General features: G+C 36.3%; 1 protein-coding gene across 3 annotated transcripts in view; it reads right to left on the bottom strand.

The window, feature by feature from the left end:
* Positions 1-12,514: 12,514 nt before the first annotated feature.
* Positions 12,515-21,905, bottom strand: part of BLVRA (biliverdin reductase A) — a 46,799-nt gene continuing 37,408 nt past the window's right edge. For all 3 annotated transcript variants that reach the window (XM_051984003.1, XM_051983998.1, XM_051984005.1), the window contains 2 exons: positions 21,637-21,808; positions 12,515-12,914 (listed from right to left, as the gene is read on the bottom strand). In XM_051984003.1, the coding sequence (XP_051839963.1) occupies positions 12,617-12,914; positions 21,637-21,808 (470 nt within the window). In that variant the 3' untranslated portion in view covers positions 12,515-12,616. The remainder of the gene's footprint in view (positions 12,915-21,636; positions 21,809-21,905) is intronic.

The raw sequence follows: 21,905 nt of genomic DNA, 5'->3' as shown, positions 1-21,905 counted from the left end.
GAGGCTCACTTTTCATGCTTTGATGGGCAAGGAGCTGGTTCTATGGGAGAGTAATAATCAACACTGAAAATATGTCCCCAATCTCTGGCAAATGCTAACATGAAATTAGTGCCAATAAGGAAAATCATATTTTATTGGTGATTGGATTAGGATTCAAAGTCAGGTTATAAGATCCTAGCTATAAAGCTTGAAGGAAACTCAGAAATCACCTCCTCCAACCACTTCATTTTATATTTTCTAAAATTGTGGCTGTGACAAATGACTTATACAAGTTCATTTAGATATTAGAGGCAGAGCCAAAAGTTGAACTCTGGTCCTCTAACAACAAATACAGGATCATTCGAGAATTGGTTCTGAAAAGTCACTCAAAATCTTTATATCTACAATTAGTCAATTCTAGTTTTAAGTGCTGGTGGGAATTAAAGCATGGCTAAATGGAGTTAAGAGGAAGCAAGGTGAAGTTGTAGATAGAACACTGGGTCTGGAATCAGGAAGACCCAAGTTCAAATTCAACATCTGACACTTATGGGTTACGTGATCTTGGACAAATCTTTGTGTGTCCCAGTTTCCTCAACTGTAATATGGGGATAGTAATTGTATTTACCTCATGGAGTTGTGAGATCAAATGAAATAACATTTGTAAAGCATTCAGCACAATACAGTAGATGTTATATAAGCATTATCATCATCATCATCATCATTATCCAGTAATTAGAAGGAGCCTTAAAAAGGCAAAGATCTCTACAGATTGGAGCAGCATCATTTTAACATGAGCTACTAATAAATAGCAGCTAGATAGTGCAGGGGATAATATGCTGGGCCTGGAATCAGAAAGACTCTGATCAGCTGTATGACCCTAGGCAAGTCACTTTACCCTGTTTGCCTTAGTTTACTCATCTGTAAAATGATCGGGAGAAGGAAATGGCAAACCACTTCAATATCTTTACCAAGAAAATCCCAAATGGAGTCACAAAGAGTTGGACACATATGAACAACAGCAAACTAATGAGTAGGAAAATTTATTGGGTTGATTTCTACCTGTTTCTTCAATCTACTCTGTGTATGTGTGGATGTTTATGTGTGTGCTGGGGAGAGGATTCTGCAAGGTTTGGAAAATTTCTAGAAAATTGTAATTCCCTCTCCACCTATAGGCACACACTGAATTACATAATAAATATATATCCTATGTTAGTTGATGATTGTCAAAGGCATTGGCTATATTTGACAAGAATAAATTGGCGATGTCTCCCTGCCTCTCAGAAGACAACTCCCCATAATAATGATTTAATATATTAATTTTAATATTTGATTTATTTATTTAATTCCATTTATTTAATTATTTATTATTATTATTTCTATTAATATTATTTAATTTTAATATGTTAAAAGGACAAAGAACTCACTCTGTGTGGTAGCAGGATCCAGAGAGGTCATTACCAACTGAGGGGATCTGGAAAGGCTACATGGGGGAAGAGAAGGAGAGAGAACATTCTAGATTTAGAGCCCAACATGGGTAAAGTCATAGGAGAGAGACAGCCAAATATACTGAGGAGTGTGGGGAACATGGTACAAAGACTGGTAATAGGGTTGCAAAGTTTAGTTAAAATTCATTTTGTTCTGTAACTTCACTTTACTAGAGTCCCAAGAGGCAGGATTTGTCCTGTAGCATATAAGTAATATAAAAGATTCAAAACTAGATCATATCTAACCATTCTAGAGAGCAATTTGGAATTATGCCCAAAGGGCTGTCAAATTGTGCATATTCTTTGATCCAGCATTGTCTCTACTGAATCTATATCCCAAAGAAATCATAAAAAAGGGAAAAGTACACCCTTTTTCAAAATGTTTGTGACAGCCTTTTTTGTAGTGACAAGGAACTGGAAACTGAGTGGATGCCCATCAATTGGAGAATGGCTGAATAAGTTATGATATGTGAATGTTAGGGAATATTATTATTTTATGAGAAATGACCAGAGGATGATTTCCAGAAGCCTGGAGAGACTTACATGAACTCATGCTGAGGGAAATGAGCAGAACCAGGAATTCATGGTACGCAGCAATAGCAAGACTATACGATGATCCATTCTGATGGACGTGGCTCTCTTCAACAATGAGATGATTCAGACCAGTTTCAATGATCTTGTGATGAAGAGAGTCATCTATATCAAGAGAGAGGATTGTGGAGACTTAGTGTGGAGCACAACATAGCATTTTCACTCTTTTTGTTGTTGTTTGCTTGCATTTTATTTTCTTTCTCATTTTTATCTCTTTTTATCTGACTTTTCTTGTACAGCAAGGTAATTATATAAATATGTATGCATATATTTTACCATGTTTTAAACATGGTAAAAAACATATATATATATATATATATATATATTTTTACCATGTCTGACATATATTGGGTTACTTGTCATTTAAGGGAAGGGGTGAGAGAGAGGAGGGGAAGTTGGAATATAAGGTTTGCAAGGGGTAATGTTGAAAAATTATCCATGTATATGTCTTGAAAATAAAAAGCCTTAATTTAAAAAATTGGATCATAGGAACATATATTAAAACTAGAAGGGATATACATTGAGTCCAAATGCTTCATTTTACAAAGAAAACTGAGGCACAAAGTTTAATTGACTTGCTCATAGTCTCACAGTTAGTAAGTATCTGAGCTAGAATTGGAATTCTAGTCTTCCTAACTTCAAGCTCAGAACACTATTCACAATAGCACCTAGATTTCTAGAACTACAAAGGTCATCTACTTCCATTCTCATTTTACAGATGAGGAAACTGAGGCTGGAAACTCAAGCCACTTGAGACTAAATAACTTGGCTAATAATATGATCAATTTCATAGAAATAAACATAGAAAATTTAGAATTTGGTGCTCTTTCCATTACCCTATAATGTTCTTCTAGTTCAGTTTTCCTCAATATGAAATGTGAAGGAGAGAGTATGCAACTGGAAATGTAAAATGGGGCTAGACTGTGTCAGTCAATGGAGTCTGACCTTAGTAGGTCAATAGGGAGTTACTGAAGATCATTAACACAACCCTATATGAAAATAAGAATGATTGTGTTTTTCTGACTTTGTTTTCAGGAGCCTGAGATTGCCTCTATATTATGGATGTATGGCTTTAGTGAAGAAAAACTTAATCAAATAGTATACTAAAAATCCTTTCCATGCAGTGAAAATGAGAGTGGGTGAGCAAAAGGAATAAAAAAAAATTACTTCACAGAAGGCTGTTTTGAATACCTCTTTTCCCACAATTCCCTTTTGCTATCCTCCCCACATATTGGGCTCTTTCCAAATATCTTTAATTCAAGTGGGAATGGAATGTTCTTGTACCTTGTTCTTGTACTTCAAATAAAGGTAAGTTAGCCCTTTCATTTTCCTCTCTTCTTTTAGCCTTTTTTTTTTTTGTTTCTGTCTATGGCAGGGTTTGTTTATCATATCATAGAAGGAAAGAAAGACACAAAGATAAAAGCCAGGAAGGAGAGTAGCAAAAAAGAAAGAAAATGCCTGGAAACAAAGATAAGAGGAGCAGGGCCCAGGGAAGAAAGATTATTGCAGTGACCCAGAGCTTGTGGGAAGGACAATTATCTTTTGCAAATGAACATAAGGTTATGAAAAAGGTAAGATAGTGGAAACTTCAAATGATGATGCTAATGATGCTTTACAAACCATTAGGGCTGGAAGATATTTTAAAGCTCATTGGGTCCAATCCCTCATTTTATAAATGAGGAAACTGGGAACCTGATAGGGCAAAGGACACGCTGGAGGTCACACAGATAGTAGGTAGCAAAGCTAGGAGTCAATGACCTCTAAAGATTTTCTAAACTCTAAATCCAGCCTATTCCAGTCTAACCATTGGAGTCTACCTATCCTTAAGCACTGAATGGGTGTTGCCTCAGTCAAACTGAGACCTGTTAAAGACCTTAGCTAAAAAGGGCCAAAGTCTCTCCCTGCCTCTAGGGCCATTTCCAGTCATCCTGATCTACATCTGGCCATTGGACCCGAATGGTTCTGGAGGAGAAAGTGAGATAGATGACCTTGCCCAGCCCTATCTACCTCAAATCCATTTCACTTGCATATCATGGCATCACCTCCCTGATGTCATGGTCACCTTTGAGAATGAAGGATAAATACCATTACCATCATTAGATCTATTTGTCCAGCTCCAATTGCTCTCTGGTTCTTTTTGGACTTCTCAAACTGGATATCTCATAGACATCTTAAATTCTGCATGTCTAAAGACTCATTACGTTTCCCCCAACCTGCTCCTCTTTCTGACTTCCCTATTACTGTCTAGGATACCACTATCCTCCCAATCATTCAAACTTGCAATCTCTACATATTATCTTTGATTTCTTATTTCCACTCATTTCCAATATCCAAGTTTCTGAGTTTAATCGCTTCTATCTTCAGAACATTGCTTGCGTAGATCCCTTCATTTTGCTGAATGTCAAAACTTGCTGCAAGCCATCATTACTTCACACTTAGATTACTGCAAAAACATGGTTAGACTCCCTGCTTCATATCCTTCTACACCAGACCATCCTCTATTCAGTCATCAAATTGATCTTCTTAAAACTCAGGTTTGAATATGTTACTTCCTATTAGCTCCAGGAATCAATGTCAATTCCTGTTTACCTTTTTGTAACTCTTCATTACCTTCTTTCAAGGCTCCTGACACCTTACTATCTGTTTACATACTCTATTATCTAATGACATTATCCTCCTCACAATTCATCACATAAGACACTCCATCTTTTGATTCCAGGCATTTTTACTGGATATCCCCCATATCTGGAACACACCCATATTATTTGTCTACATTTTGCTTCCCTTAGGTTCCCTAAGAAGATTCTCCACCTTCTGCAAAACTTTTCCTCATCCTCCACAGTGCTTTCCTTCTGAGATCATCTCCAACTTATCCAGTATGTATCTTAATAGTTTGTATGTTGTCTCTGCCATAAGCTATGGCTACATGTATTTATATGCTACACATATTTAGGACCTTTTTTTAACTTTTAATTTTTTAATAGTATTTTATTTTCTAATTTTATATAAAGGTAATTTTAAACATTCATGTTTAATATTTTAAACAATTTTAATATTCATATGTTAGATAATTTTTAACATTTATTTTTATAAAATTTTGAGTTTCATACTTTTCTTCCTCCCTCCTTCCCTTTATGTCTTCCTAGAATGATAAGCAATTTGATATAGGTTATATATGTGCAGATATGTAAAACAATTTCCATATTACTCATCTTGTAAAAGAAGAAAGACAGAAAGGGAAAAAAGACATTAAAAAAAGAAAATATGCTTTGATCTATATTCATAGTCTGTTAGTGCTTCCTCTGAAGATGGATAGCATTTTCTTTACATTATGAGTCCTTTGGAATTGTCTTGGATCATTGCATTCCTAAGAAAATATAAGTCAATCATAGGTGATCATCAGACAATGTTGCTATTTCTGTGTAGGATGTTCTCTTGGTTCTGTATTAGTTCATGTCTTTCTATTTTTCTAAAATTCATCTGCTTATCATTTCTTATTAAGATCTGTGTTTTGGTCACCTTCATTAAGTAATGAGTTCCTTTAGTCAAATGGCATGGAGATAGCATCATAGGCCTAGAGCTGGAAAGACCCTGGTTGAACCATCAAATTGAATCCAGACCCTTGACATGTAGAGAAACTAAGGTCAAACAAGGTAAATAATTTGCCCTTGGTCACATGGGTAGCAAATGGCAAAGCTGAGATTCTGATTCAGGATCTGGCTTCTGGCTTCAGACTCTGCCACTCTGAGCAGAACACTTAATTTTTTAAAAAAGTTTCTTTCTTTTTTTAAAAAAAATAGTTTCTACAATTACATGTAAAAACAACTTTTATTTCTTTAGTTATACATGCACATACATACATATACATGTACATTCTTTTTTTTTTACATATTTCCTTATGAATCATGTTGGGAGAGAAAAATCAGAACAAAAGGGAAAATCATAAGAGGAAAAAAAAAAACAGAAGAAAAACCAAAAAAAAGAACATAGCATGTGTTGATTTACATTCAGTGTCCATAATTCTCTCTCTGTACTTGGATGTCATTTTCCATTCAAAGTTTATTGGAATTGTCTTGGATTACTGAATTGCTGAGAAGAAGCAAGTCTGTTATAGTTGATCATCACACAATCTTGCTGTTTCTGTGTTTGTTTGTTTTGCCTGCCATCAGTTCATGTAAATCTTTTCAGGCCTTTCTAAAATCATCCTGTTCATCACTTTTTACAGAATAATAATATTCCATTACATTCATATACCATAACTTATTCAACCATTCCCAAATGATGAGCACCTACTCAATTTCTAAATTCTTTCCACTACAAAAAGAAATGCTGCAAACATTTCCCCAACCTTACTTTCTTGATTTCAAGGCATTCCAAACTGTTTTTCACCTCAGGTAGACCAAGTCATAGTTCTACTAACAGTTTGTTTTCTCATAGATTTCATTATACAGATGAGGAAACAGAGGTTGTCTCAGATACAACCCACCTGTGTAACAATGGGCAACTCTGTTGGTCTATTATGATTATATCAATGAAGCGTTACGTAAGGAAAGATCCAGGAGAGTCACAGATCTGCACTATGATTAGTCATCATTTCTACTGGAAAGTAGCCTCAAGGCAAAAGAAAAATAGAGCAAATGATAAACTTAAGGGAAATGTATAGAATATCAGGCCTGGAGTCAGAAAGACCTGAGATCCTTCCTAGCTGGATGACCCTGGACAACTCACTTAACCAACTTATTTTTTTCATTTTCAAAATGTATTTTATTTCCTTAAATATTTCCCAACGGTATGTAAAAAAAATTTTTTTAAATAATCATTTCTCAACATTTTGATTTCCAAATTCTTTCCCTTCATCCTTAAGAAAAAAAGCAGTTTGGTATCAATTTTACATATGAAGTCATGCAAAATATATTTCCATATTAGCCATGTTGCAAAAGAAAACAGAAACAAAAATCAAAAATAGGAAGAAAAAAAAAGATGGATGCTTTAATCTTCATTCAGAGTTCAGCAATCCTCTATCAGGAGGTAGGTATCATTTTTATGGTGAGTTCTTTGCAATTATCTTGTAACATTTTCTTGATCAGAAATGCATCTTTACATCCTTACAATATTGCTATTATTGTATACAATCCAGTTCATGTAAATCTTCTCAGGCTTTTCTGAAACTACCCTGTTTGTCATTTTTATAGTACAATAATATTCATTTTTTTAAATTAAAGCTTTTTTATTTTCAAAACACATGTATAGATAATTTTCAACATCTACCTTTGCAAACCTTGTGCTCTGAATTTTTTCCCTCCCTTCTCCTCACCCTCCTTCCCTAGATGATAATTAATCCAATATATGTTGACATATGGAATTCTATATATATTTCCACAATTATCATAGTTCACAAGAGAAATCAGATAAAAAAAGGAAAAAAATGAGAAAGAAAACAAAATGCAAGCAAACAACAAAAAGTCAAAATATTATGTTGTGATCCACACTTAGTCCCCATAGTCCTCTCTCTGGATGCAAATGAGTCTCTCCATCACAACACCATTGGAACTGGCCTGAATCACCTCATTGTTGAAAAAAGCCACATCCATCAGAACTGATCATCATATAGTCTTGTTGCTGTGTATGATGATCTCCTGGTTTCTGCTCGTTTTACTTAGTATCAGCTTGTGTAATTCTCTCTAGATCTTTCTGAAATCATCCTCCTGATTATTTCTTACAGAACAACAACATTTCATAACATTCATATTATCATAACTTATTCAGCCATTCTCCAGCTGATGGGCATCCATTTCAGTTTCCAGTTTCTTGCCACTACAAAAAGATCTCCTACAAACATTTTTGCATATATGGGTTTTTATCCCTTTTTTATGATCTCTTTGGGATACAGGCTCAGCAGAGATTCCGCTGAATCAAAGGTGATAGCTCTTTGGGCTTACTACTTAACTTAACTTAAACCTCAGTTTTCTCATCTGTCAAATGAGCTGTAAAAGGAAATGGCAAGTCCCTCCAGTATTTTTGCCAAGAAAATCTTCAAAAGATGTCACATAGAGTTGGATGTGGCTAAAACAACTGACTCCCCACCAAGTCTGTGATGTTGTGCAATATATCATCTTCATTCTCATTATTTTGGAGACTATTTTCTTATCTCTCCCAGGCTGGAAGAACAGCAGCCACTTGTGGGGTAGCTCCCTCTTGCTGACTGGCACGAGACCCTTGATCTGCTTTATTTCCAGTCTAGGCAGATTCACTCCTCCATAGATAACTTCATGGTTCTACGCTCCTGGGGACTCACCATATAGGGAATGAACTTCATAGAGATGCCTCATTAGCTTTAACCATATTGCAGTTCAGGACTTCCTATGATCCAGCAACTTCAGCTTTCCCCAGTAGTAGGGATTATGCATATGTGCCACCATACCTAATCATTTTAGGTTTTCCTGCTCAGGTGTAGGCTGGACCATCTAGAAAGCTGCCAAGAACCATTTTATCTTTATTGCTCTAATCTCCTTCCTTCATCTCTTCTGTTTCTTTTCTCTTAGCCTTCTCTCCCCATTCTTGTCCTTTCTGTAGTTATTCCATTTTCTATCATTCATAAGATCCATAGAGACACGGTCTTGGATGTGATTAGTTTGGTGTCCATCCCCACATTAACTGCTATTAAGTCAATGTGCTTTAAGTGCCAGGGTCCTCGTCTTTACCAGACCCCAACGTTCCCTTCTGTCTCTAGCTTCCTAGGTTGTAGGCTGGTACTATTTGGGCTCTGACTACTGGGTGTCATAGAAACAGAGACAGAAAAGGAAAGAGATGCTTGAAAACATAGATAAGATAAGTAAGAGAAGGTAAAAATTAAAGTGCCAAGTGGGGAGAGGAGACAAGGGAAGATTGACAGGATCAAACAGTCCAAACCTGAAAAATTGAACTGGGTACTAAGAAAATGAGTTTGACTCTTTCACTACTATTCAGTATCCACACAAATGTTAGTTAAGCAACTCATCAAGAAAAACTTTATTAATTGGTTGAAACAAGGGAGAAGGTGGATTGATGGACTGGTTAAAATAGACTTCATAATAGAAAGATGGGTCAATGCAATTTGCCTTATACTACTTGAGTGAACTTATTGCCCATGTGGCTGTGGGCAAATGATTTCACCTCCAGACTTTAGTCTGCTCATCTGCAACGTGAGGGAGCTGGACTCAATGACCCCTGAGGACTCCTCCAGGCCAAGATACAGCCAATTTTGAACCGTGCTCCATATCTTACCTGTTGTTTATCTTTTCTTGTCAAAGAGGACCATCATATCAAGGAGATGATACCATGACATTCAAGAGAGAGAGGGCTGTGCAAAATCAAAAGTCTCACTTTCCTCTCCAGAACCCTCTGAGTCACCTAGCCAACCCCCAAAAGCCAACGTCTATAGCACAGGTATCTTGCGCAGTCCACCTTCTTGCCAATATGAGATTGATTTATTTTCAATTTCTTGCCCCTGCTTTGGAAACGATAACCAAATCAATATTGCTATTGCTATTGGAAAGTGTGTGATTATTCTTTGACTGCCTAGAATCCTTCTGACTGCCTAAACCAATGCTTCCTTCCCTGCCATCACTCTTTTACATGTGTCAGATCTCTTGTTTAGAATAGATATTTCTTATAGGCAGAAACTATCCTGTGTTTGTATTTGTATCCCTAAAGCCTTACAGAGGGCTTGGAACCCAATATTTTTGTTTAGTTGTTGAACTGTTTAGTTGTCTACTGCATTGTCAGAGACAGTTAGATCAATTATTTTGTCACATTGGTCAACAATGAGTAAATAAACATTTATTAAGTATCTACTATGTGTTATGCACTGTGCTAAGTGCCAGGGATACAAATATGAAGAAAGAAAAACAGTGTCTATACTTGTGGAGGGAAGATAACACATAAGAAAAGGATGGAGTTGGAGGAGGAAGGAGAAAGTATCCAATATGGAGGCTTAATGAAGAAGTCAGAGAAATCCCAAAGTAGTGCAGCCAGATAGGAAATGAGATCTTGGGTGTCTTGGATTTGGATCCTCCAATGTCATCTTTGTGGCTACATAGGAAACTGCATCATAGAACTAAACTTCAAAGTATCAGAAGACCTAGTTCAATATCATTATTTTACATAATTAAGACCAAAAGAGGTTAAAACAGTTATCTGCCAAGTATAATACAAAGCTTTTTTCTACTCCATGTATGCCATGAACTTATGACTTTACACCTGAACATTCAATCTTCAAGAAGTTTATTCACCTCCAGAAACTGGGTTTTGTAATTTACTGGCCTGACCACTAAGTAGTGGCAGATATTTGGCTTCATGGTCCAAACCACAAGGTCAATTTGGTTTGAGCCACTCATCCTGCTAGGAGATGGAAGCCCTTTATTCCATTTTTAAGCTTATTATCTTTCTCCAAAAGATGAGAATTTAGTTGTCTGGTCTATGAAAGAATCTGTGGCCATTAGTACACTGCCTAATTTCTCCCCTGCAGCTATTGAGTGGAAGAACAAAACCTTGAGTTCTCAGAAAATAACAAAAGGGTTTGCAGCAAAGTTGTGTGCAGAACTTTAGGTCTCTTTACATTTGCAAAGATTTAAGAGTCACCACAGATGGAAAATGAAATGGGCCTAGATTTAAACAGGATTTAAAATGGAGCAGGTTGGATTGTACTTGGGAGAATGTACAATGGCTTTCAATCACCCCAAGTTCACACAGAAATGAAAACCCGTATTTTTAAATACCAATATTGTGCCAATTATGCAAATCGTGAATTATCATATTCTCCAAGGAATTTAAATTGTTCCTGACCTACAAGGCAATGGAGACATAGAGGGTGAATATGGAGGGGGTAGGGTTAGAATGTATCACTTGCCAGTGACAAACTCTATGCAAAAACTGTTATATATTATCCAAACCAGGATTCCTTAACTTTTTTTTTTTTTACTTTTTTTGGTTTTATGATATTTTGTATCTTTTTTCTTTCTTTGCTGAAGCAATTAGGGTTAAGTGACTTGCCCAAGGTCACAAGGCTAGGAAGTGATAAGTGTCTGAGTTCAGATTTGAACTCAGATCGTCCTGACTTCTCCATCGTGCCATCTAGTTGCCCCTGTTTCATGCTATTTTGGACATGTATAGATATTTCAGAATAAAGCTTTTAAATATATAAAGTAATATACATAGGATTATAAAAAACAAATTAAACTCAAATTTCATTATAAAATTAGTACTTTTTTAAAAGCAATAACTAGATTAAAAATCTATGATCTAGATATATATTGGGGAAAGGAAGTGAGTCACGAAGAAAGAGGGATAATGAATAGACAGAGTAATATGCTATACCAGTATCCACATCATCAAGAAGAAGGCTCCAGAACACTAGGTTGATCCCTAGCAGAGAATTTATGGGAGAACATGGACCAGAGTCATGTGAGATGAAAATTTATGAAAAGAGCAATCTCTGCTCCTCACCGTTGGAAAAAGGCTTCACACTGATAAATTTGTGGAAGGAATCAAGCATTAAAGAATAAAACGTAATCACCAAATCCCAAATCTGGAAAGGTCCCCAAGGATGATCGACTCCAACCCATAACTGAGAGGGAGCACTCTCAAAAACAGACCCACCAAGAGATCCTCTACTTTTTGGTGATGGGGAACTCACCATATTAATTATGAAAGGTACTTGACAAACCTTAAAGTGATTTATAAATGTGAGTTATTACTATTAATTACCTCTAGAGGCAGTTCATTTTATCTTTGAGAAGGCCTAATCTTTCTTTATTAGTAAGAATTCTAATAACAAGCCTTTCTTTCTCTTCCTTCTCCCTCTTCTTCTCCTTCTCCTTCATCTCTTTCTTCTTTACTCTTTCCTTCCTCCTCCTCCTCCTCCTCTCTTCTCCTTCTTCTCTCTCATTCATTTTACTCTTCTCTCTCTTTTTTTCCTCTCTCTCCCTCATCCTCTCTTTCTCTGTCTCCGACCCTCCCCCCATTCTTTCTTCCTCTCTTCTTCCATTCTCTAGCCCTCTCACTTTCATATACTGTTTTCATTTTTTCCCTCTAGGGTCAAAGGACTCAAATCCCATCCTTCTTCCATAATGGAATACATTCAATTCTACATCTTCCATATTTATAGCCTTATAGATACTTAAAGGCAGTCACCACCTTCAGCTCCCATTCTTACCTAAAGTCTTCCCATATTCCAGATAAACACTGTCTGCTCCTTCAACTCCATCTTTTATGGCATAGTTTTGAATACCCCTAGAGATCTTGGTTGGGAAACTCTGGATGCACTTCAGCTTTTCAATGTCTTTTCTAAAATGTAGGGTCCAGAACAACTCCCAAACTGGAGATGTGATATGATCAGAACAGAACACGTTGTGGTATGAGACTTAATTTCTGTCTACCCAGTGAGCCCAGGGCTGATGACAAAAAAGCAAATACATGGCATCTCTAAGAAAGTCTTTTTAATGGGAAAAATTAAACATCACCACTACCACTCCAGTATTATTTTCTAAGACTTCCAAGTACTCTGAAATCCACTCTTGGAGGTGTTACACTGTGCCCTCTGCTCCTCCCAGGGGCCCGTCTTTTTTGGAGTGTTGACAGTACTTTTGGATTTCATCAGCAATTTTCATGCAATGCAGGATGTGTTTCTTCTCCTTGGCCAGGTCCTCTGTGGACATTTGGCCCAAAAGTTTCTTGACAAATATATCTTGGTCTTTCAGGAAAATATTCTTGTTTCCTTGAGTTGGAGGAGGGATGCTGTCCAGGAGACCAGATTCAAAAAGGAAATTAATATGCCGTTCACGTTTCAGGCCAGGGCCTCTTTCTTCAATCCAAGTCAGTGGCCTGCTCAAAGAGAAAGAAATTATGTAATTAGACCTTCCATAAGAAGCATTACACAGTCTATTGAAATTCAACAGATTGAACAAGCATTACGGCCCATTTCCTTCTTCCAAGACTGCATTTCCCTCAAACTTCAAGTTGGTTTGACCTTGTTGCTACCTGTCAACCTTTACAAGGTTATGGTTACCATACCTGATAGATATCTTGGTCAACTGGGACATGACTAGATAGTTTAATGCTCAAGATGGAGAACACATTTATTCATTCTTTATCAAATTCTGGCTCTGCACAGTTTTAGCAAAAGATTGGTATCATGATGAAAACTGAAGAACAAAACATCCATGTGTTCCTGAAACTTCTACTCTGGGGAATGTCTTTCTTTGTGATTTATAAATGGGTTATTATAAAGTGCCAAACTAATCCAACAAATATTTATTAATTAGCTACTATGAGCTAGATAATCATGGTATAGTGGATAGAAACTTTGGAGCATGGAGATGCAAAAACTGAAAACTCTAGGAAATAAAATAAGTAATTTAAAATATGCTTTAGTTATAGTAATAATAATAATGATAATAGTTAGCATTTACTTAAGCCTTTAATGTTTGCAAAGCATTTTGCATGTGTTTTCTCATTTGAAGATGATGATATACATAAGAGTAGACAGAGAGGTGAAAGAGAGAGAAGTCAGTGAAGAGGTAACCAAGAAAAAGCAACTTGCTTATTGGGGTATGGGTGATGACATGATGGGATTGACCTGAAGAGGCCATGTTGCCTAAATCAAAAAGCATTGTGAGGTACCATGATGCTAAGACAGAGGTTGATTGTCCTTTCTCACATTATATGGTGACTCCAAGTCTAATAATTGTAGCAAAAGGATGTCCAAGCCCAGCAGACAAGTCTGGCTTTTCACTGAATGAAAAAGAAGTACACACAGAGAAAGAATGAAAGAAAAAAGAGAGCAAGGAATTCTTTACAGAGGAAGTCACACATAAATATAAGGACAAGAGAGAAAAATAGTCTTTGCTACTTAAGACTTTTAAATCCTATTGTGTTAGCAAGAGGCACATACATAAATTAAACTTCCAATGAAGAACATATTCTATACTAATATTTCACAAGTGCTTACCCTCCTTAAATGAATTAATAGCCATTTTTCAATGTTGTAAATACTTTAAAATAATCTAAGGCCATTTTTTAAATTGAGATATGGATTATTTTTCAAAGTATATACTGTACAATTATAACTATTATTGTTTTCTCTGTTAGCATATGTTGTTGTTCTTGCTGTTTGTTCTTTATTCTTTTTTTTTTCTAAACAGTATTTTATTTTTTTCCAATTGCATGGAAAGATAGTTTTCAACATTCATCTTTGTAAGATTTTGAAATCTAAACTTTTTCTCCCTTCTTTTCTTACCTCTCCCCTCCTCAAGACAGCAAAGCACTTTGAAATTAGTTATATATGTATAATCATTTTAAACATATTTACATATTTGTCACGTTGTGAAAGAAAAATTCAATTAAAAGGTAAGAACCACAAGAAAAATAAAAGGTGAAAATGGAATTCTTTAATCTGCATTCAATCTCCATAATCCTTTCTCTAGATGAAGATGGCATTTTCTAATCCAAGTATATTGGAATTGTTTTGGATCACCACATTGCTGAGAAACAGTAAGTTTATAGTAATTTATCATCACATAATGCTTTTACTGTGTACAATGTTTTCCTAGTTCTGCTCACTTCACTTAGCATTAGTTCATATAAATCTTTCCAGGCTTTTCTGAAATCATTCTGCTTATCATTTCTCATAGAACAATAATATTCCATTATATTCATATAGCATAGTATTCAGTGATTCCCCAATTTAAAATTTGCCCAATTTATGAACATCCATTTAATTTCCAATTCCTTGCCACCACAAAGAACTGCTAAGAATATTTTTGCACATGTGGATCCTTTTCCCTCTTTATTCCTTGGAATATAGACCCAATAGCTTGTCTTTCTTTTTGGAAGATGACCATAAAATCAGGGAAGTGATATCATGACAAGCTAGTGAGTTGAATTTAAGGGAAGGAGGACTGTTTAATGTCACAAGCCTTCCTTTATTCTCTGCAATCATCTAAGTCCAGTGGACAGATATAGATCAGGATGAACAGAGTAGGCCCTGAATGCAGTAGAAAACTTGTTAAGCTATCAATTCTTGTTATCACATAGATCTTTCTCAGTATCATTTATCAGATCTTTTCTCAAGTTTTGATTGAACTTTGAAAAAAACATGAAATTTTTGTTTATAGAATATTATGAATATAGCTTTTGAATTGATGAATTATATCATATGTGTATTCTTTCATTAAGCATTTATTTAATAAAAAAAAAGAAAAAGAATTCTTGTGCTTTCACAACTACAGACATGATTAGCAGGTATCCCTGAATGATAGATAGAAATAACTCAATGAATGAATCTGTCTCATGAGTTAATGGTTCCTTATCTTTTTATGCTTCCCTCCAGTTCTTTTGTGTGGACCATTTGTCATTCCAAACAATCTAATAAAAGTGCCTGGGTTTACATGCAGGAAACATCTATATTTTTGTCTTTCCTTAAGAAAATCCTTTACCTTGCAAACATTCTTATTCACATTTTTTCCCAACTCAAAGAAGATTCACTTCATTAACAGGCCACCCAACTTCTCACAGGAAAATCGAACCTTCCTCTCAAACATAACTCTGTTTTTCCATCTGAGGATACCAGGATACTTGTAAAATCAATGAAAGAGATAGGTCACTATTTTCCTGGCTTTTCCTCCAGATGTAGGGAATTTCTTAAATTTATTTTTAACCAGAACCAGAAGAAAGCCCTGAAAAGTTATGTGAAATACATTTAGTTACTCCCAGTCAGTCTGCAAGATGCTAGTCACTAGAGAAATAAAGGAACTTCTATATGTGTCAGTCACAGCTTTCTTCTTGAACATTAACTGGCGCTACAGGGGGTTTCAAAGATGTCTGCTGTTTCTCAGACCCCTCAGTGAGGGCTATTTTAGGGCTCTCCCTGGGCATTGCTCCACTTTGGTCTGACATGACAAACTCATCGATAATTCGAGGAAAGAAATGCTATCCCCTAAGACAGCTCACAGAAGAATCTTAATATAAAGTGACTAGTCACAGGAAGATGCATGCTATCAGCTGCTGCAATAACATCCAGCTGGAACCCAAGAGAAGTCTCAGCTTTTAGATATAAAATCCACTCTATCATTCCCCTAGCTTGAGCAGAAAGGGCTAATCCTTCATATAAATCGTGAGAATAACCTCTCTATAACACATTGTGTTCTCAATCACATAAAACAGGTCAACTCAACAGATACTGACCAAGTCTGAAACCCTGTAACAAGTCTCCTTTTTGGACAAGTACTCTATTTCTTTGTTGTTCTTTGATATATCAGTATTCACATGTGGTACCTGTCAAGAGGACAAGGAATTTAGGAGCTAGACAAGTGTTCAGTTATTCCTAAAAGCATTTTCTCATTAGTAAAGTTCTGCCTCAGCCATTCATTACTTTTTTCTCTTTTCTTCCCTGGTTTCAAAATGAGATTGCCCAATTATTAGAATTGTCAGGATAATTTGGTTATATTTGTATATATGCAATATGCAAACTTAACTCTATTGCTTGGTCTTCATAATCTAGAGCAATAGTCCCACAAATGTGCCAAGATGTAAGTAACTGAGTGGGTTTCAGATAACTTTTTAGGGCTTTCTTCTAACTCTGGTTTAAAATAAATTTGAGGAATTCCCTACGTCTGCAGGAAAAGCCAGGAGAATAGTGACCTGACTCTTTCATTGACTTTACAAGTATCCTGATACCCTCTGATGGGAAAACAGAGAGTTGGTGTTTGAGAGGAAGGTTCGACTTTCCCTGTGAGATCTTGGGTGGCCTGTTAATGAAGTGAATCTTCTTTGAGTTGAGAAAATTGTGAATAAGAATGTTTGCCAATAAGGGATTTTCTTTTAAAAAGGCAAAAAGAGACAGGTCATCTTTCATTGACTTTAAAAGTCTCCTGATATCCTCAGATGGGAAAAAGAAAAGTGAAGGGAAAATAGAAGAAGAAAAAGAAGAAGGAGGAGGAAAAGGAGGAAGAGGAGGAAGAAGGAGAAGGAGGAGAAAAAAGAAGAAAGTGGAGGAGGAGGAAGAAGAGGGAGAGGAGAAGGAGAAGAAGAACGATAAGAAGAATAAGAACAAGAAAAACAAGAATAACAAGAACAAGAAGAACAAGATCAATAAGAAGAACAACAAGAACAAGAACAAAAACAAAAACAAGAAGTCCATATAAATCATTCCACAAAGGGGCTTCAAAAATCACCTAAGGATGAGCTAATCAATTGTTTCTCTAGACACACTTCTAGAAAAACAAGCAAACTGATACAAAAAGAGGGCTGGACTTAGCATCAGAGTGACTTGAGTTTAAATCCTCTCTCAGATCCTTACTAGAGGGCATCTAGGTGACACAATGGAGAACATGCTGGGCTTGGAATCTGGAAAACTCATCTTCCTAAATTTGGCTTCAAAGACTGAGCAAATCACTCAAATTCTGTCTCAGTTTCCTCATCTGTAAAATGGAAATAATAAGAGCAGCTACCTCACATTGTTGTTAAAATTGAATGAATTAAAGTGTTTTGCAAACCATAAAGTGCTTATAAATGCTACCTAGTATCATCATTAGCATCAGAGTTGTAGCTATAAGTAGAATACCTAGAATACCTGGAGTCCTGAGGATTCAACTCAGCTATGTAATTTTGGGAAAATCCCTTAATCTTTCTGAGTTCCCGTTTCTTAATCTATAAAATGGGAATAATTATATTTGCATTACCTCCCTCATATCGGTGCTTTATAAATCTGAGAGTACTGTTAACATAGAGTTATTATTGTTATTATTGTTGTTGTAACATGTATCAATTTCTCTCCTTTTTTTAGTCAGGAAATCAGCAAAGCTGTGATCATCCTTAAAGTTACAATTGTTTTTAATTTTACCAACAACAAGAAGAGGAGGGGAGGGCAGGTCAAAGAACCAGGAAACTTTTGTGGTCTTTGAAGGTGAGGTTTTTTTTAAATGCACAGTCACATTCTGGACCCCACCTTTTTAAACTGTGCTTCACGTCCTCATGTGGAGTATTGAAATTGAATGTGGGGGAGTCATTAAATTATGATTTATTATCAGTATATGATCGATTTGTATGCCTATTTTATATATTTATATACTCGGGTCACATAAAAATTTCTCATGTGCAAAGGGGCGGAAAAAGTTTAAGAAGCCCAGTTCTCGACCACAGATTCTAGAACTCAGAGATTATCAAGTCAGAGAATCATGTTTAGTCTAACCTATATATTAAAACAAATCATTCCAACAACATATCCAGCCTCTGCTTGAGGATCTTTAGTAATAGAGAACCTCCATCAATCATTCAACAAGCATTATTAAATATCTCCTATGTGCATGACTAGACAGCAAAGTAGTACAATGGTTAGAAACTGAGTCAGGAAGACCTGAGTTCAAATTTGGCCTCAGACATTTACTAGCTGTGGGACCCTGGGCAAGTCACTTAAACCTGTTTGCCTCAGTTTCCTCATCTGTAAAATCAATTGAAGAATGAAGTGGCAAACCAATCCAGTATCTTTGACAAGAAAATCATAAATAGAAGTCATGAAGGGTGCAGCAAGACTGAAAAAAATGACTGACAACAATAAAAAGCACTAGATTCTCTCCTGCATCCTGTATTTGCTTTGTTTTTATTTTTTATTTTTTGTTGTCCTCCCCTATTAGACTGTGAATTCCTGGAAAGTATGACTATCTTTTGCCTTTCTTTCTTTCCCCAGCACTTAGCACAAAGCCTAGCAGATAGTAGGTGCTTAATAAATGTTTATTGATTGAGTAGGGATAAGAAAGACAAAAAACAAACAAACAAACAAAACAACAGTTTGCTCATGGTCTAATGAAGGAAGATATTTACCAAGGGAATTACCATTTACAGAAATGAGTATCAATAGAAGAACAAGGAAGACAGGGAAAGGTTGGAAGAAAAGAAAGCACAATAAAGCTGTTCATCCTCTTTGGGAATAGCTTCAAGGATAGCTGGGGAGTTATTCCAGACATGCTTCCATGTGCCCCTTTTGCAGCTCTCATCATTGATCCTAATTCCCTCTTTTGGAACCAAGTAAGAAAAGTCTCATTCATTTCCATGACATAGTACTTCAAATCCTTGAAGAAAGCTTATTAAAGGTAAGTACAAAAGAATAGAGTCTTCCAATCCAGGACAATGAATGCTGAAAGGCCAAAAGAGACTCCCTCTGTTCATTCTGAAGCCTCACTTCAGTCATTCAAAATTCACTCATTTCAAATACAGTCTGCCCATGGCTCTATTGATTGACTGGCTTCTCTCAAAGTCTCCAGCCACAGAGAATGTCCAGAGCAGCCAATTAACGTCCCACTGCATATTCTTCTCTAGATTTTCTCTCTGATGCCTCCTTATCTCAGCCCACCCCATTCTGGCTTTTCACTTCCTTTTTATCCTTAATTCATTTCCCAACTCCTTGATGGAGGACGGATACTCTTTCTTTCAGCTTGTATTTGTATTCCCAGTGCCTAGAAGACCATCAGCACTAAAATAAAAGCTTATTGACCGAGATAAACACAGTTATTATCCATAGAATCTCAAAAGAATGGTCAAGGCAGAAATGGGCATGATTGGCTGATTAAAAAAGACGAGCAATTGATAGGATCATCCCCAGAAGTGCTTAAAAAGGCAGTTTGGGAACAAAATGAAGACAACCAATGGCCACTGATTACAAAAATAAAAGTAACTCAACAGCCCAAGGTATGCCACAAACTAAAACTATATAAATCAATTCCAAAAAGGTTCAGATCAATTCAGGAATGTTGGGCTAGAATTTGGCCTCTTTATATTCTTGACAATGCTTTCTTTGCACATGGTTGGTGCTTAAAGTCTGTCAAATTGATTTGGATGCTAATAGCCAAGTACTTAGTATAAAACAGGATGAAAAAAAAGTTATTTTGAGGTTTTTATCCAATTAGCAACCATGCTGTTTAATGAACTTGACCATATGCCAAGTGTAATATGCCAAAAGAAGTGTGTGTGTGTGTGTGTGTGTGTGTGTGTGTGTGTGTGTGTGTGTGTGAAGGAGACTGAATTTGGAAACAGATTCCTGGATTCAAAGCCAGGATCCATTACTACTTGTGTGGCCTTGGGTAAATGCCCTTCCCAAGCCTCTGTTTTATCTGCAAATTAAAAGTAGCACTATATTATCTATAAGGTCACTTTCACCTTTCAAAGAAGCAGGTTTATACAGAACTTTACACTTGGGACTTTTCTCACAACCTGAGAGTGCTCAGATGTAGAATTCTCACTTTAGTCAACAGATTCAGACACTTTAAAAAGAAAATCCCCTCTTGATTTCCAGAAACATTGGTCCTTCAAGGAATTAAAAAATCATACCATCCCAAAAAGCATTAACTAGAATGTAGGCGGCCAGAGTTTTATTTCTAGCCCCAAAACTAATTAGTTGTGCAACTTCAGTCATGCCATTAAACCTCTCTGCACCTTAGTTTCTTCATCTGTTAAATGAAACAATAGTATATATACAATAACTATGTAAATAGAAAGAACAGATGATGCAAAATTAATTGTAGTAAAATGATCACCAAGTCTGCCTCCAAAGAAAGGAGAAAATATTCCTTCCTCCTTTATTACAGAGGTGGGAGGGGGGTCCTGTGGGAGCATATACTGTCAAATTCAGTCAATGAGTTAGATATTTTACTGAATTTCATTCCCCTCCTCATACACACACATACACACACACACATACACACACACATTATTAATTTTTTGTTCCAAGGGATAGTTTGTTAGGTAACAGATAAGAGAAATGTTGGGAAATGGTGACATAATAGAAAATATATAAAAAGATCTCAGAAAAAAAATGTCACCAGGATAATGGTCTCTGCCCTATTTCCTTCCAGGATCACTATGAAGCCCCAGTGAGAACATGAGTGTGAAAGTGCTAATAAGGATAAAGTTCTATTACCAGTATTTTCTCTCTTCTGGAAAGGTTCAGGGTTTTCTGAAAATAGAGAACAATTAGCCTTTGGATTCCTGAATTCTTACAGGATTGTGACCTGAAATAAACCTTAAAGATCACCTGGTTGAACTCTCCCATTCTGCAGATGATGAAACTAGACCAGAGAGGTGACATAATTTGCTTATAGTAGCAGTCAGAATCTGAAAGCAAGATTGTAGGATTTGGGGCAGCTAAAGGATGCTATAATACACAGAGCTCTGAGACTGGAATCAGGAACTTTCGTCTTTCTGAGTTCAAATATAGCCACAGATGCTTACTTGCTATGTGACCCTAGGCAGGTCACATGATTCCATTTGCCTCAGTTTCCTCATCTGTAAAATTAGCTGGAGAAGGAAATGGCAAACACCTCAGTATATTTGCCAAGAAAACCCAAATGGGGTCAGAAAGAGTTAGACATGACTAAAAATGGCTGCACAACAACTTTTGATTCTAAACTAGTCTTGTCTTCCCCCTTTAACATACTACCTCATAATACTCCCCCATTCCTCAGCTCACAAACAGTATTGTCTTGAAAAAACAAAGAATTAAGGTGCTACGAAGAACTTTAAGAGTTTAAGTGCTGCCCTCCTCCCCCCGGCTCACCTCTTGTTCACAGTCTCCAAGTTCACAGTCATTTTCAGATATTTATTCTCCTCCTGTTCTTCCATGGTAGCTGAAATGACTGAAAGCTCTCCAAAGAGACTCACCAGCCAGGATAGACGAGCAATGCTACTAAATGCAAGAAAGCCAAACCGTTCTTTCTCAAGAGGACCACCTGTGGGAAGACCCAGAGCACTGATGAACAATACAGAATAAAATAAAAAGAACTACAAAGATGTTCCATTGCCAGGCTTAGGGGTAAAACCAGAAAG

This window comes from Antechinus flavipes, chromosome 1 (genome assembly GCF_016432865.1).
Source record: "Antechinus flavipes isolate AdamAnt ecotype Samford, QLD, Australia chromosome 1, AdamAnt_v2, whole genome shotgun sequence".
In the NCBI taxonomy this organism is placed as follows: Eukaryota; Metazoa; Chordata; class Mammalia; order Dasyuromorphia; family Dasyuridae; genus Antechinus; species Antechinus flavipes.
The sequence above is the reverse complement of the archived record's forward strand: the minus strand, read 5'-3'. Positions and strand labels throughout refer to the sequence as shown.